Below are 13,093 nucleotides of genomic sequence, written 5' to 3' on the forward strand. Positions count from 1 at the left end.
AGTGTTGCAAGTTAAATTCCCTGTTTTGCGACCACATTCCTGAACTGTTTTGTGACCACATTCCTGAACTGTTTTGTAAAGTATCCAACCCACCTGGTTCCCCTTTCCTGCCTCCCCTTACACACCTGCTTCTACTTTCCTAACATCCTTCCCTGTGGTTAACTGCCCACTGTAGGAACATACCCGGAGCCCTAGCTGAGTGCTCCAAACTTGTGTATAAAAGTAAGCCCCTGTCTTTTCTTAAACTGCTAGTACCCCCAAGGACTAGCCCGCCACTTTTGCATCAATGAAGCTCTCTTGATTAGGAGAACCTCTGCCCCTTGAATTTTTTCCAGACACCGACTCCAAATATCGGCTACCTCATCAATCACATTTCAAGAAATCATAAAAGAAAACTGCCCAGATCTCAGGGAACCAGAGGGCAAAGTAGGAAGCTATCAAATAGAGAAGGAAACATAAAAAGTTAAATATGAGAAGGCAATTATTAGGGATTCAATACGGATTAACTTTTTACACTGTAAAATGAGGAAATGCTATATGTATCCCCTCAGAATTCAATTTTCATCAAGTATCATAGAGGCAGTCTAATTATACAGAAAGCCTATGTTTTGATGATTTCAAAAGAAGAATGGAAAGGCGAGGGATAAGGAAAATACTGGGGGGAAGGGGGTTGGAAGAGGGGAGAGGTAAAAAATGAAGCATGGGGGAGAAGATTTTATATAACAGGAATACAAGAAGTCTTTAAAACCAAGGAAGATAGGGGGTGGAGTAGCTGACACTTGAAACTCATTCTTCCCTAACTGTTCAAAGGAGGAGAAACCATGCACCCTCCCCAAACAGGTGGAAAAATAAAAACATTTCATTCAAAAGGGAAACAAAAAAGGGGAAACAAAGAGGAAAGGAGGATAGATTAAGAGAGAGGCTTCAGCAAAATAAAAATGAAAAATTCTAAGATGTGCTTGAAAGAATAAAAAGAAAAAGATAATAAATTGGTATTGGGTTCTAGGTAAGGGGCAAGAAGAACAAAAACAGATTACACCAAACCTACAACACGCTGTGGTAGAGCTAACTCCTGGCTCTCCAGTTTCCTCTTCATTATAAAGGAGTAGGAAATAAGAAGGAAAAGTGTAAAAGAAGAGGATGAAGAGATATATACAATTAACAATCTGTAAACAATAAACTGTGAAGGTGAATAGGAAGAACTCAGACATAAAGTAGGAAGCCAATTTACACTTGAAGGAGAAAGAAAAGCACAGAGTTAAAATCAGGGACTAGAGTAAAAAAAGCAGAGGTAGCAATTAAGATCTCAGGCAAAGCAAAAGCAAAAACAGACCTAATTAAAAGAGATAAACAGGGGCACTGTGTACCATTGCCAAAAAATTAGTATTGATACTAAATATACATGAACCAAATTTCATAGCATTTAAATTCTTAAAGGAAATGATAAGTGAGTTACAGGAAGAAGTAGACAGTTAAATTTTAACAGTGAGGAATCATTATCTGAGACCTACAGAAATCCAAGCAAACAAGAAATAAAGAACCTGAATAGAACATTAGAAAAGTTAAATATGAAAGACCTCTTAAAAATAGTAAATGGGAATAGAAAGGAGAATATCTGCTTCCTCATCTATGCATGGCACTTTCACACAGCATTAAAAAACATAAAAAACAAGTGCAAAAAAGCAGAAATATTAAATGTAACTCTTTCTAACTACAAGGCATTAAAAATTACATTTATTGAATCACAGATTAAAAATCAATTGGAAAAAAACTTAATTGGAAACTGGGTAAGTTAATTCTAAAAAATGGGTAAGTCAAAGAACAAATCATAGAAACAATCAATAATTTCACTAAAGATAGTAACAACAAGACAACGTACTAAAATTTGTGGAGTGTAGCCAAAGCAGTACTTAGAGAAAAATTTATATCTCTAAATGCTTTCATTAGTAAAAGAGAGAAAGATCAGATCAAAACACTGGGAATGCAATTAAAAACAATGAAACACCAACAAATGAATCCCCCCCCCATTAACCACCAAAAACAGAAATCCTAAAAATCAAGAGAGATTAACAAAATTAAAAGGCAAATTTTTAAAAATTCAATCAACAATTACAACTAAAAGTTGACTTTTTTGACAACGATAAAACAGACAAGCCACTAGCTACCGGTCTGATTTTTTTTTTTTAGAAAAAAAAACAAATTATCAGCATTGGAAATAAAAAAGTTGTATTCACAATGAATGAAAAAGAAAGTATTAGGAGGGGGCAGAGCCAAGATGGCAGAGTAAAAGCAGTGACTTGCTTGAGCTCTCCCCCAAACCCCTCCAAACACCAGTAAAAACGGCTTGTTATTCTAGAGCAGCAGAACAAATAAAAAGACATAGTGAAACAAATTTCCAGCCCAAGACAACCTGGATGGTTAATGGTGTGTGGGATGCCACTCAAATTAAAAAAAAAAAACCACTCAGAGGTTCCTCTAGGAACAGAAAGTTTATTTTTATTTGCTATTCTTGAGAATAGGATGTCCCTTCACCAGAATGCTCTGATGAGGCGAGACAAATTACAGAAGCAAAATCCAGGTTAAATAACTGTAACGGGTAAAGCCCCCTCCCACCAACTGGCCAATGTTTGGCTCACAATACCACAGAAACAGAAAACAAAACAAAGAAACTACATATATATCTATATATATATATACATATATATAGATATATATAGATATAGATATACATAGCCCCTTAGTTTGCCGAAGTAATATCAAAGAAGCAATTAAAAATGTGCAGTCAAGCTAGACGCTGTGCTGTTGTGGCAAGGTTACCACCGTGACCAGAATATAGCAACAGGTATAACAACAAAATACGGGGGGGGGAGGGTATCCAAGGGTTTCAGGCTTGGCAAACTTTAACTACTGAGATAACAATGGCATAGAAGTGGGGTACTTGAGGCTGGATTCCCGTAACTCAGGTGATTTCTAGTAAATCGAAACTTAGGCCTGTCAGGCTGCTATGCCTGCCTTGAGTCTCGATACATTTTCTATTTATTCTTCTAAGAAGTCTTCACAGGACCCCTCATCCCACATTGACCCCCCTGAGGAGGCTTCACTTTTGAGAGTTCATCTCTCACAATGGGAAAGGTCTATTGTGTTGGGCTGTGAAAGGAGCACAGTCCTAAAGACCAGGCCACAGAGGACCTAGAGCAGGCCTCAGGGGACTGAATCATGGGAAGCTGTGGTGGTTTCCAGACTTCTCAACCCACAATGCCAAAGACAACTTAGAAGATAAGTGGGAAAGGTCTATCAGACCTGGTGAGAGAGAAGCCCAGTCCGGCTCCCACCCTGATGCAGCTTTGGAACCCAAAGTTTTAAAAACAAACGTTAAAAAAATGTTTTTACATGCAACTGAGAAATACGATATACAGGCAATGGAATATAGAAATCTATCCTGCCCTACAGGAAAATAGAAGGGGAAGGGAATAAAAGAAGGGGGAGGGGGGAGAGTGTGATAGAAGGGAGGGCAGATTGGGGGAAGGGGTATTCGGAATGCATACTGTCTTGGGGTGGGGGGAGGGGAGAGATGGAGAGAAAAACTGGAACTCAAAATCTTGTGGAAGTAAATGTTTAAAACTAAAAATAAATATTTTTAAAAAATAAAGTATTAGAAACTATTTTACCCGAATAAGTCAATAAAACTAATATTCTGAATAAAATGAGCAGATATTTTAGATAGAAATTGCCATGATTAAGAGAATAGGCAAGAGAGTAATTTACTTAAATAACTTTTTAAAAAAGAAACGGAATGGGGCAGCTAGGTAGTACAGTAGATAGAGCTCCGACCTTGGAGTCAGGAGGACCTGAGTTCAAATCTAGCCTCAGACACTTGACATTAGCTGTGTGGCCCTAGGCAAGTCACTTATCTCCAACTGCCTCAGCAAAAAAAAAAAAGAAAAGAAAGAAAGAAAAAATTGAACAAACCATAAACAAACATGGGGGGGGGGGGGCACGGACACTGGACACCCTAGGACCAGACAGATTTACAAGTGAATCCTACCAAATATTTAAATGACTGATCAATATCAATTAATACCAATACTATATAAACTATTTTTAAAAACACAAAATGAAGGGGTCCTAGCAAATTTCCTCTATGACACAAATATGATGTTGATATCTAAACCAATGAGAGTCAAAACAGAAAGAAAACAATAGGCTAATATTGTTAATGAATATTGATACAAAATTTAAAAAATTTTAAGTGATGAGCAAGAAAACTATAGCAACATAAAATAAAGACTATACAATGACCAGGTCAGATTTATACCAGGAATACTGGGATGGTTCCATATTAGGAAAGCTGCAAATATAACTGACAAACTAATAATAAAAAGCTCATATGATTACATGGTAGATGCAGGAAAATTTTCTGACAAGATAAACCACCCATCCCTGTTGAACACACTAAAAAGCAGTAGAATAAATGGTGCTTTCCTTAACATGACAAACAGTAATCTATTAAAAACAAATAAACAATATTATCTATAACGATATAAACTTGAGGCCTTTCAAGAGTAAAACAAGTATGTCTATTATCTATCTAGCTACAAACATATATATATATATATATATATATATAATATATATATATATATATACACACACACACACACACACACAAACACACACGAGACAGACATTGCTAGAAAGGTGAGCTATAGCAATCAGAAAAAGAAATTGAGTAATAATTATAAATGAAGAAATAAAATTATCACTTTTTACAGAAAACCCTAGAAAATCAACCAAAAAATTAATAAAAACAAAAACTTGGCAAAGTTGTAGGACATAAAATAAATGCACATAAATAAATCATCAGTATATCAGTATATTACACCAACATACTCTCACAGGAAGAGATAGAAAAAGAAATTTCATTTAAAAATAATACAGGAAATATAAAGTACTTAGGCCTTTACCTTCAAAGACAGAGAAACTATATGAACATAACTACAAAACATTCAACACAAAAATACATATCTAAATATCTGGAGAATAACATTAATTGCTCAAAAGCTAATAATAATCATAATGATAATACCACCTAAATTAACTTACTTATTCAGTGCCATGCCAAAGGATTAATTCTCAGAGCTAGAAAAACAAACAAAATTCATCTGGAGGAACAAAGTCAAGAATTTCAAGGGGAAAAGAATGGGGAGAAAAGGTGAAAAGGAAGAAGACCCAACAGTACCAGATTTGAAACAATTTGGTACTGGTTTATGAAATGGAGAGATCTATCAGGGAAACTGATTAGGTATACAAAAGATCTGAGCTACCAGAGCAGGCAAGAACTTACTATCTTAACAAAAACTTGAGAAAACTCAAAAGTATTCTGGTGGAAACTAGGTTTAGACCAACATCACACGTCATGTACCAAGAAAAACTTCCAATAGGGTAGGTACATTACTTAAACAGTGACATAATAAACAAATTAGAAGAGCAATGAAGAAATTATATGTTAGATCTATCACCAGGTAAGAGTTCAAGACCAAAAGGATCACAAAAAGTAAAATGAACAATTTGGTGACCTAAAATTAAAAAGGTTTTACACAAGAAACTTGAAAATCTAAACAGAAAGGCTTAAAATTCCAAAAGGAAAGGGAAAAAAGCTGCCTAAGAATAACCATCAAGTTAGATGCTGCAGAATAAAGCTGCACCACAGAAATAAAACAGTATTAGAGAAATGGAGAATTTCACAGAAGACAAAAACAAGGGGGAAAAAGGAGCAAGCAATAAAATCAAATATCTTGGCTATCTAAAGAAAAATGTACAGGGCATGGCTAAGAAGAAGGATGAATTTGAGATATTAATACAAAATACAAATTTGATTTCTTGACTGTTATTAACACTCTGGAAAGGGTGGCTCTGGAAAGGGTAAACTTTATTCAAACAGGGCAGATCAGAAGCATCACTGTATGTGAAGAACATATATTTATGTGAGAAAATTTAAGAAAAAGAGGGAGTATGAGGCAGTGAAATACTGTTTGACTGATAGGATCCCAAACTCCTAAGAAAATATTTTCATTTAACTGGTCCCAAATGATGGGGTGTGGCCCGAGGTCTTCGTCCCTTGCCCCAAAGGGAATCTGGCTCCTCTTTGTCTACAGGCCCTAGCCCCTCATCTGCCTTTGAAAGCCTCAGCCTACCTTTTAATCTCATTCAGGTACCTTTCAGTTCCTTCATTATCTATTCCCATCGTCTATTCAATCTCTTAGACATTCCAATCTCTGGGAATTCTCACCCAGGCCCTTTTCCCAGACCCTTCCCTGGTCACCCAAAGTATATATAAGATCTACTCTGGCCCCCATTCGGGGCTGAGAATCTCACACTCAAAAGGCTGAGAACCTCTCATGCCTGCTTGTCCTTACGGGTGTCACCTGGCCTAAGTGTTTTAACACTAATAAACTTTTCCTCTGGCTGAAGAAGATTTAAGTTGAATTCTTTCAGGCAGGGCCCAGTACCATGATCTTGGGGTTCCAGCAGCACCCCAAAGTCCTAGACCTCTTCACTAAAGATAACAGGATTGTCTCCCATTGTACCATATGGCTCTTTTTCTAAAATGATATATAAGGTTAAGCCCTTAAGGTCTCAGGGCCTTTGAGCATGGATACTTTCCTGTGTACAGCCCAGCATATACATGGTAGCCACACATTTGCTAGTAAATATTTTCTTCTTTCCCTTTTGAGTAGCAACAGAGTTTGTTAAATCTCTTATGTGAAAGTATCATCAAACTTTTCATTTGAACTTTCTTGTACTACAGGGGAAAAGAATGGCATAGAGTATTTAAGGGAACTTCAACCAAAACAGAAAGAGAGGAGATTTTGCTACTGGGGTATAGATCAAACTACTTAGATTAAAAAAAGAAAGAAAGAAAGAAATAGATGAAGCATAATATAAGAATGAGGCAATCTGGCACAATGGTTAGATGATTCAACTTGAAGACAGAAAAATCCCACCTCAAACAAAAATATAAATGAGAAAAAAGGTAAAGACATCAAAAGAATTTTAAAAGTGTTAAATATCATAGATCTCTGATGCCTACTGAATAAGAATAGAAAGGAATATACAACTATGTGTGTAATTTCAGGTATGCATGGAAACTTTACAAACAATGAACTTGTGAAAGGGGTAGGGAACCCGCAAGCCTCAAGGGTATAACTGGCCCTCTAGGTCTTCAAGTCTTTGACTGAATCGAAACTTCACAAAACAAATCCCCTTAACAAAAGGATTTGTTATGTAAAATTGGGCTCAGTCAAAAGTCTGCACCCAAGGACCTGGAAGACCACACATGGCCTCGAGGCCACATGTTTCTCACCCTTGTTGGGGCATTAAAAACCTCACTAATACACAAAAGCATAAATATCAAATATATCATGTACTGACCACAATGCAATAAAAATTATATTCAATAAAGGCTTTTTGAAGAAAAGATTAAAAATGAGAGAATAAACTTAATCCTAAAGAATTCAAAGAATAAATCATCAAAACAACAGATAAATTCAGCACAGAAAACCACAACAAAGAATTTAAGGGATGTAGCCAAAGCTGTCTTTACAGAAAATTTTGTAATTTTAAACACTTTCATCAACAAAACAACACATCAATTAGCTGAGTATGCAACAACAACAAAACAACAAACAAAACAACAACAAAAACAGCAACAAATCTAAAACCATAAATATATGCCAAAATAGAAATTTTGAAAACCAAGGAAAAGATTAACAAAATTGAAAGTAAAATTAAAAACCATTAAATTGATAAATAAAACTAAAAGTTATTGGGAAAGGGTAAATGGAGCAAAAAACAGATCAACAATTAGCCTGGTTTCAAAACATGAAGAGGAAAAAAAAGTTACCGGCATCAGAAATTAAGGATTAAAAACAAATTAAAGAAGTAAAGGAAATTATTAGAAACTATCTTACCTAGTTATAAATAAACCTGATACTTTAAATGGATATTTACTAAAATATAAAATACCCAGATTAATTAATCAAGAAAGAAAATGTAAATAATCTAATATCAAAAAGAAATTACACAAGCCATAAATGAACTCACAAAGAAAAATAACGTAAGGCAAAACAGATTAATGAGTAAATTATGAGTGACACAGGGGAAGAATCTCAGATATAAATGAAGCCTACAACTTTGTTACTTTGTACCAGCAGAGCTTCCCAGCTGATTTATAGCGACTGAATCCAGAGGCAACAGCAAACCCACATCAGTAACTTAAAGAGCACAGAAAGGGACAGGAGAAGCAATTACACTCTGCCCTGGATCAGACCATTTGGGGAGCACCAAAATGTTGCATATCCCCAGCCTGAGCTGTTTCTGAGAGCTTAGAACAGCACAGCACTCAATACTCCAAGAAAATAGCAACAAGACCAGACTGGACCTTCCCTTCAGAAGTACACAGAGACTAGACCCAAAATCAAGTCTGGTCATGAAGCAGCCCGCAAGAATGAGCAAACAAAGACGTTCAAGACAAATCTAGAAGAAAATTATTCCAAAAGCATCTATAAGCAAAGTCTCAAAGGAAAAAGGAAAAGAAAAAAAGTCAGCAAAAGGTCAACCAGAATTCCATGGAAGAGATGAAAGCAAGAATTTTAAGGAGTTAAGAAATGCTTTTATCAATGAAATGAGAATACTTGAGGGAAAAACTGGAAAGAAAATGAGTTAAGGAAGAAAGAACTGGAAAGGGAATTAACTTTACCAAACAACAACCTCCCTAAAAATTTAGAATGGACCAAATAGAAGCTAATGACTTCATGAGACAAGAAACACTACAACAAAGTTAGAAGAAAAAAAAAGGTATCTCATAGCAAAAATAATTGACCTGGAAAATATTAAGGAGAAAAAATTAAAAATCAAGGTACTATACAAGCTATTCCCCAATGATAAATGGTCAAAGATATGAACAGGCAGTTTTCAGAAGAAGAAATCAAAGCTATCAATGGTCACATGAAAAAATTCTATAAATCACTACTGATCAGAGATATGCAAATTAAAACAACTTGGAGATAACATCTCACATCTGTAAGACAGGCTGACGTGACAAAAAAGGAAAATGACAAATGCTTGAGAATACAAAAAAAATTGGGACACCAATGCATTGTCAGCAGAGTTGGGCATCAGTCTAACCATTCTAGAAAACAATTTGGAACTAAACCCAAAGAGCTATAAAATTATGTATACTCTTTGACCCAGCAATACCATTACTAAGTTTGTACCCCAAAGAAATCAAAGAAAAAGGAAAAAGACCTATCTACACAAAACTATTTATAGCAGCTCTTTTCATGTGGCAAAGATCTTGAAGCAGATGGGATGCCCATCAATTAAGGGAATGGTTGAACAAGTTTTGGCACATGATTATGAAGGAACACTGTTGTGCTATATGAAATGATGAGCACGATGGTTTCAGAAAAACTTGGGAAGACTTCTATGAACCGATGTAAAGTGAAGCGAGCAGAACCAGGAGAACACTGCACACAGTAACAGCAATGCTGTAATGGTGATCAACTATGAATACCTGGGCTACAAATGATCTAAGACAATACCAAAGGATCCATGATGAAAAATGCTATCCACCTCCAGACAGAGAACTGATGAACTCTTGAGCGCAGACTAAAACATTTTTTTAACTTTATTTTTTGAGGGGTTTTCTGTGTGTTTTCTTTTGCAACATAGCTAATATAGAAATGTTTTGCAAAGATATGATATGTGTAACTGATATACTGCTTGCCTTCTTGGGGATGGGAGAGGGGCTGGAGAAGGGGAGAGAATTTGGAACTCAAAATTTTAAAAATTAAATGTTAGAAAAAATTTACATGTAATTGGGAAATATTTAATGAAAAATATATAGATTTTTTTAAAAGAATCATTGTGCTATCTGAATACTATGACCAAAAAAAAAAAGCCCTAGATATTCTATTTCAATAAATCTTTAAAGAAAACGGATGAAATCTCTTAGAACCAGAGGGCAAAGTGAACATAGAGAGAATATCACCAGGCACCTCCTAAAAGAATGAAATGAAAACTCCCAGGAATATCACACCCAAAATCCAGAGCTTCCAGGTCAAAGAAATAATACTATGACAGCCCAGAAAAAAAGAATTCAAGTACCAAGGAGCCACAGTAATAATTTCAGATAATTTAGCAGCCACCACTGTAAAGAACAGAAGAGCTTAGAATACAACATTCCAAAAGGCAAAGGGAATAGGTTTACAGAAATGAAAAACTTACCCAGCAAAACTGAGTATATTAATGCTTCAGGGGATAAAACAGACCTTTAATGAACAGAGAACTTCCAAATACTCCTGATGAAAATATCAGAGCTGTATAGGAAAACTGAAGTTCAAACACAGGAATGAAGAGAAATGTAAAAAAGGTAAATACAAAAGAACAATGATAACAATGAATAAGAAACTAAATAAGGATAAACTGCTTACATTCAAACACAGGTAGATGATACATGTGTCCCATCTGAACTCTATCATCATCAGGGGTCATAGAGGAAATCTATACCAGCCAAGGCCCGAGAGTAGTTGTTATATCTTGATGAGCTTAAGAGATCTACAGAAAGAGAATAAGGGCAACTAGGTGGTGCAGTGGATAGAATGCTGGTCCTGGAATCAGGAAGACTCATCTTACTGAGTTCAAATCTGGCCTCAGACAATTACTAGCTGTGTGACCTTGGGCAAGTCACTTAACCTTGCTTCTCTCAGTTTCTTCACTGGTAAAATAAGCTGCAGAAGGCAAACCACTGAAGTATCTTTGTCATGAAAACCACAAACGGGGTCATGAAGAGTTGGATATGATTGAAAAATGACTAAACAAGAGAATAGAAGAGAAATGGACTGGGAATGGGGAAAATGGAAAGAAAGTTAGGGAAAATTATGTGACATAATTATTGTGCAGAAATAGCTGACCCTATGGACTATAGCATGCCAATACTGTCCACAGGGTTTTCCTGGCAAAAATACTGGAGTGTACAGTGCATAGGGCACTAGCCCTGAAGTCAGGAGAACCCGAGTTCAAATCCAGCCTTAGACACTTGACCCTTACTAGCTGCGTGACCCTGTCACTTAAGCCCAATTGCCTCACCAAAAAGCAAAAAAAACCCCAACAACGACAACAAAAAAAACCCCAAAAAAACCTGGAGTGGTCTGCAACTTCCTTCTCAGGTGGATTAAGGCAAATAAATAGAGGTTAAGCAACTTGCTCAGGGTTACCTAGCTAGTGAGTGTCTGAGGCAGGATTTGAATTCAGGTTTTTCTAACCAGGTCTAGTGTAATTAGCCACCTAAATGCCTCTGTGCAGAAGTAGACAATTAAACAAACATGGAGACAAGGTGGGAGGGAGTAGCTGACACTGCAACTAAACTGGTAAAAAGAAAGCGTGTGTGCGCGCACACACACACACACACACACACACACACACACACACACACCCTTCCTCAGGACAGAGAAATAAATTTTACTCAATAGAAAAATAGGAGGGAAAGGGGAGAAAGGGAATTAGAGAGAAAGAAGATCAAGGGATGGATCAGTCCTAAGCAAAACAAATTCAAAGGACATATAAAAATAATTATAACTCTTTCTGAGGTGGCAAAGAATGGGAATCTGAGAGGATTAGGGAATGGCTAAACAAGTTGATATAGAAAATGTGATGGAATATTATAGTGCTATAAGAAATGATGAGGGGGACAGGTTTCAAAGAAAACTGGCAAAGACTTATATGAACTGATAGAGAATGAAGTGAACACCACCAGCGAGAAAAACTCATACAATGACAACAATATGAGGACAAAAAACTTTGAAAGAATTAGGAATTCTGATCAGTATAATGACCAACAATGATTCTAAAGAACTAATGACGAATCTTGCTATGTATCTCCTGATTAAAGAGGTGAAGGACTCAATATATAGAATGAGACATGTATTTCTTTGGATATGGACAAAGCAGAAATTTGCTTTGACTATACATGTTTGTAAAAAAGGTTTTGTTTTCCTTTTCTTTCGGAGGGGAGAACTAAAGGAGGAAGGGAAGAATTTTTGCTGATTAAAAAAATAACTTTAAAATAATCTAAAAGCTAATAAGATAACATAATATAGTATTATAATAAATAATAATATAAGCTACAAATGACCTTTTAAAATACTACAGATTGCTCTTCTTCCTAGCGCCATCTTGTTGACTTCCATTGCGCCATGAGAGCCAAGTGGAGGAAGAAGCAAATGTGTAGGCTGAAATGCAAGAGGAGAAAGATGAGGCAGAGGTGCAAGTAACCAGACTGCTGACCACGGAAGCCACAGGAGCAGAGATGGAATGACCGTTGGTGACATTCTCAGGAAGGCAGAAACCTTTGGGAGACATCACCCCACCCTACGAAGGACTCTACTAGATCTACCACCATCTGATGAGGACTCTTACCACCATCTGAAGACCTCCCTGACAAAAGGACATGCCATCATTTAATGCAAATTTCATCTATCTGCCTCTTGACTTTGTGCCATGGGATGTTTGTCATTCCAGACTGATTATTTTCTTTGTGGCTTAAGTGTAGCACGCCTGTATAATAAATCCTCACTACTTTCTTGTTTGAAAAATAAATAAATAAAATAAAATAAAATACTACAGATTACATATAAGAGAAATTAGCACAAAAACTCTTAATTGGAAAAGATAACATCTTAACAGATTGGCAAATATCACAAAATATCACAATTATAAGAGGTTAAGTGGGGACAGCTACACTGGCATACTATTGCTAAAACTTTGAATTAGTTCAACCCACAGATTAGTATACTGCTAGGCACAGAGTAGACACTTAACAAATGCATACTCATTGATATACGGACAGGCAGAAAGAAGGTTGGAGGGAGAGGGGTGTTTAGCCTGGAAATGAGAAAGTTCAGGGGGAACATAACTGCAGTCTTCAGGTATGTGAAGGACTGTGATATTAAAGAGGAGTTAAACTTGTTCTGTTTGGACCCAAAGTACAGAACAGTAAGGGGTAAAAACTGCAAGATGCAAATTTAGACTTGAT

The 13,093-nt window shown here is 36.2% G+C and overlaps 1 protein-coding gene across 10 annotated transcripts in view; it reads right to left on the reverse strand.

The window, feature by feature from the left end:
- Positions 1–13,093, reverse strand: part of RALGAPA1 (Ral GTPase activating protein catalytic subunit alpha 1) — a 318,940-nt gene that overhangs the window by 247,064 nt on the left and 58,783 nt on the right. The window contains exon 1 of one of the 10 annotated variants that reach the window (XM_078150318.1): positions 10,494–10,574. The exons of the other annotated variants lie outside the window; for them this stretch is intronic. Within the exon in view, the coding sequence (XP_078006444.1) occupies positions 10,494–10,544 (51 nt within the window). The 5' untranslated portion in view covers positions 10,545–10,574. Of the gene's footprint in view, positions 1–10,493; positions 10,575–13,093 lie in introns of those variants that run through there. 10 annotated transcript variants of the gene reach the window in all.

The sequence above is a fragment of the Phascolarctos cinereus genome, unplaced genomic scaffold (genome assembly GCF_003287225.1).
Source record: "Phascolarctos cinereus isolate Bilbo 61053 unplaced genomic scaffold, phaCin_HiC Scaffold_2;HRSCAF=192, whole genome shotgun sequence".
Classification (NCBI taxonomy): domain Eukaryota; kingdom Metazoa; phylum Chordata; class Mammalia; order Diprotodontia; family Phascolarctidae; genus Phascolarctos; species Phascolarctos cinereus.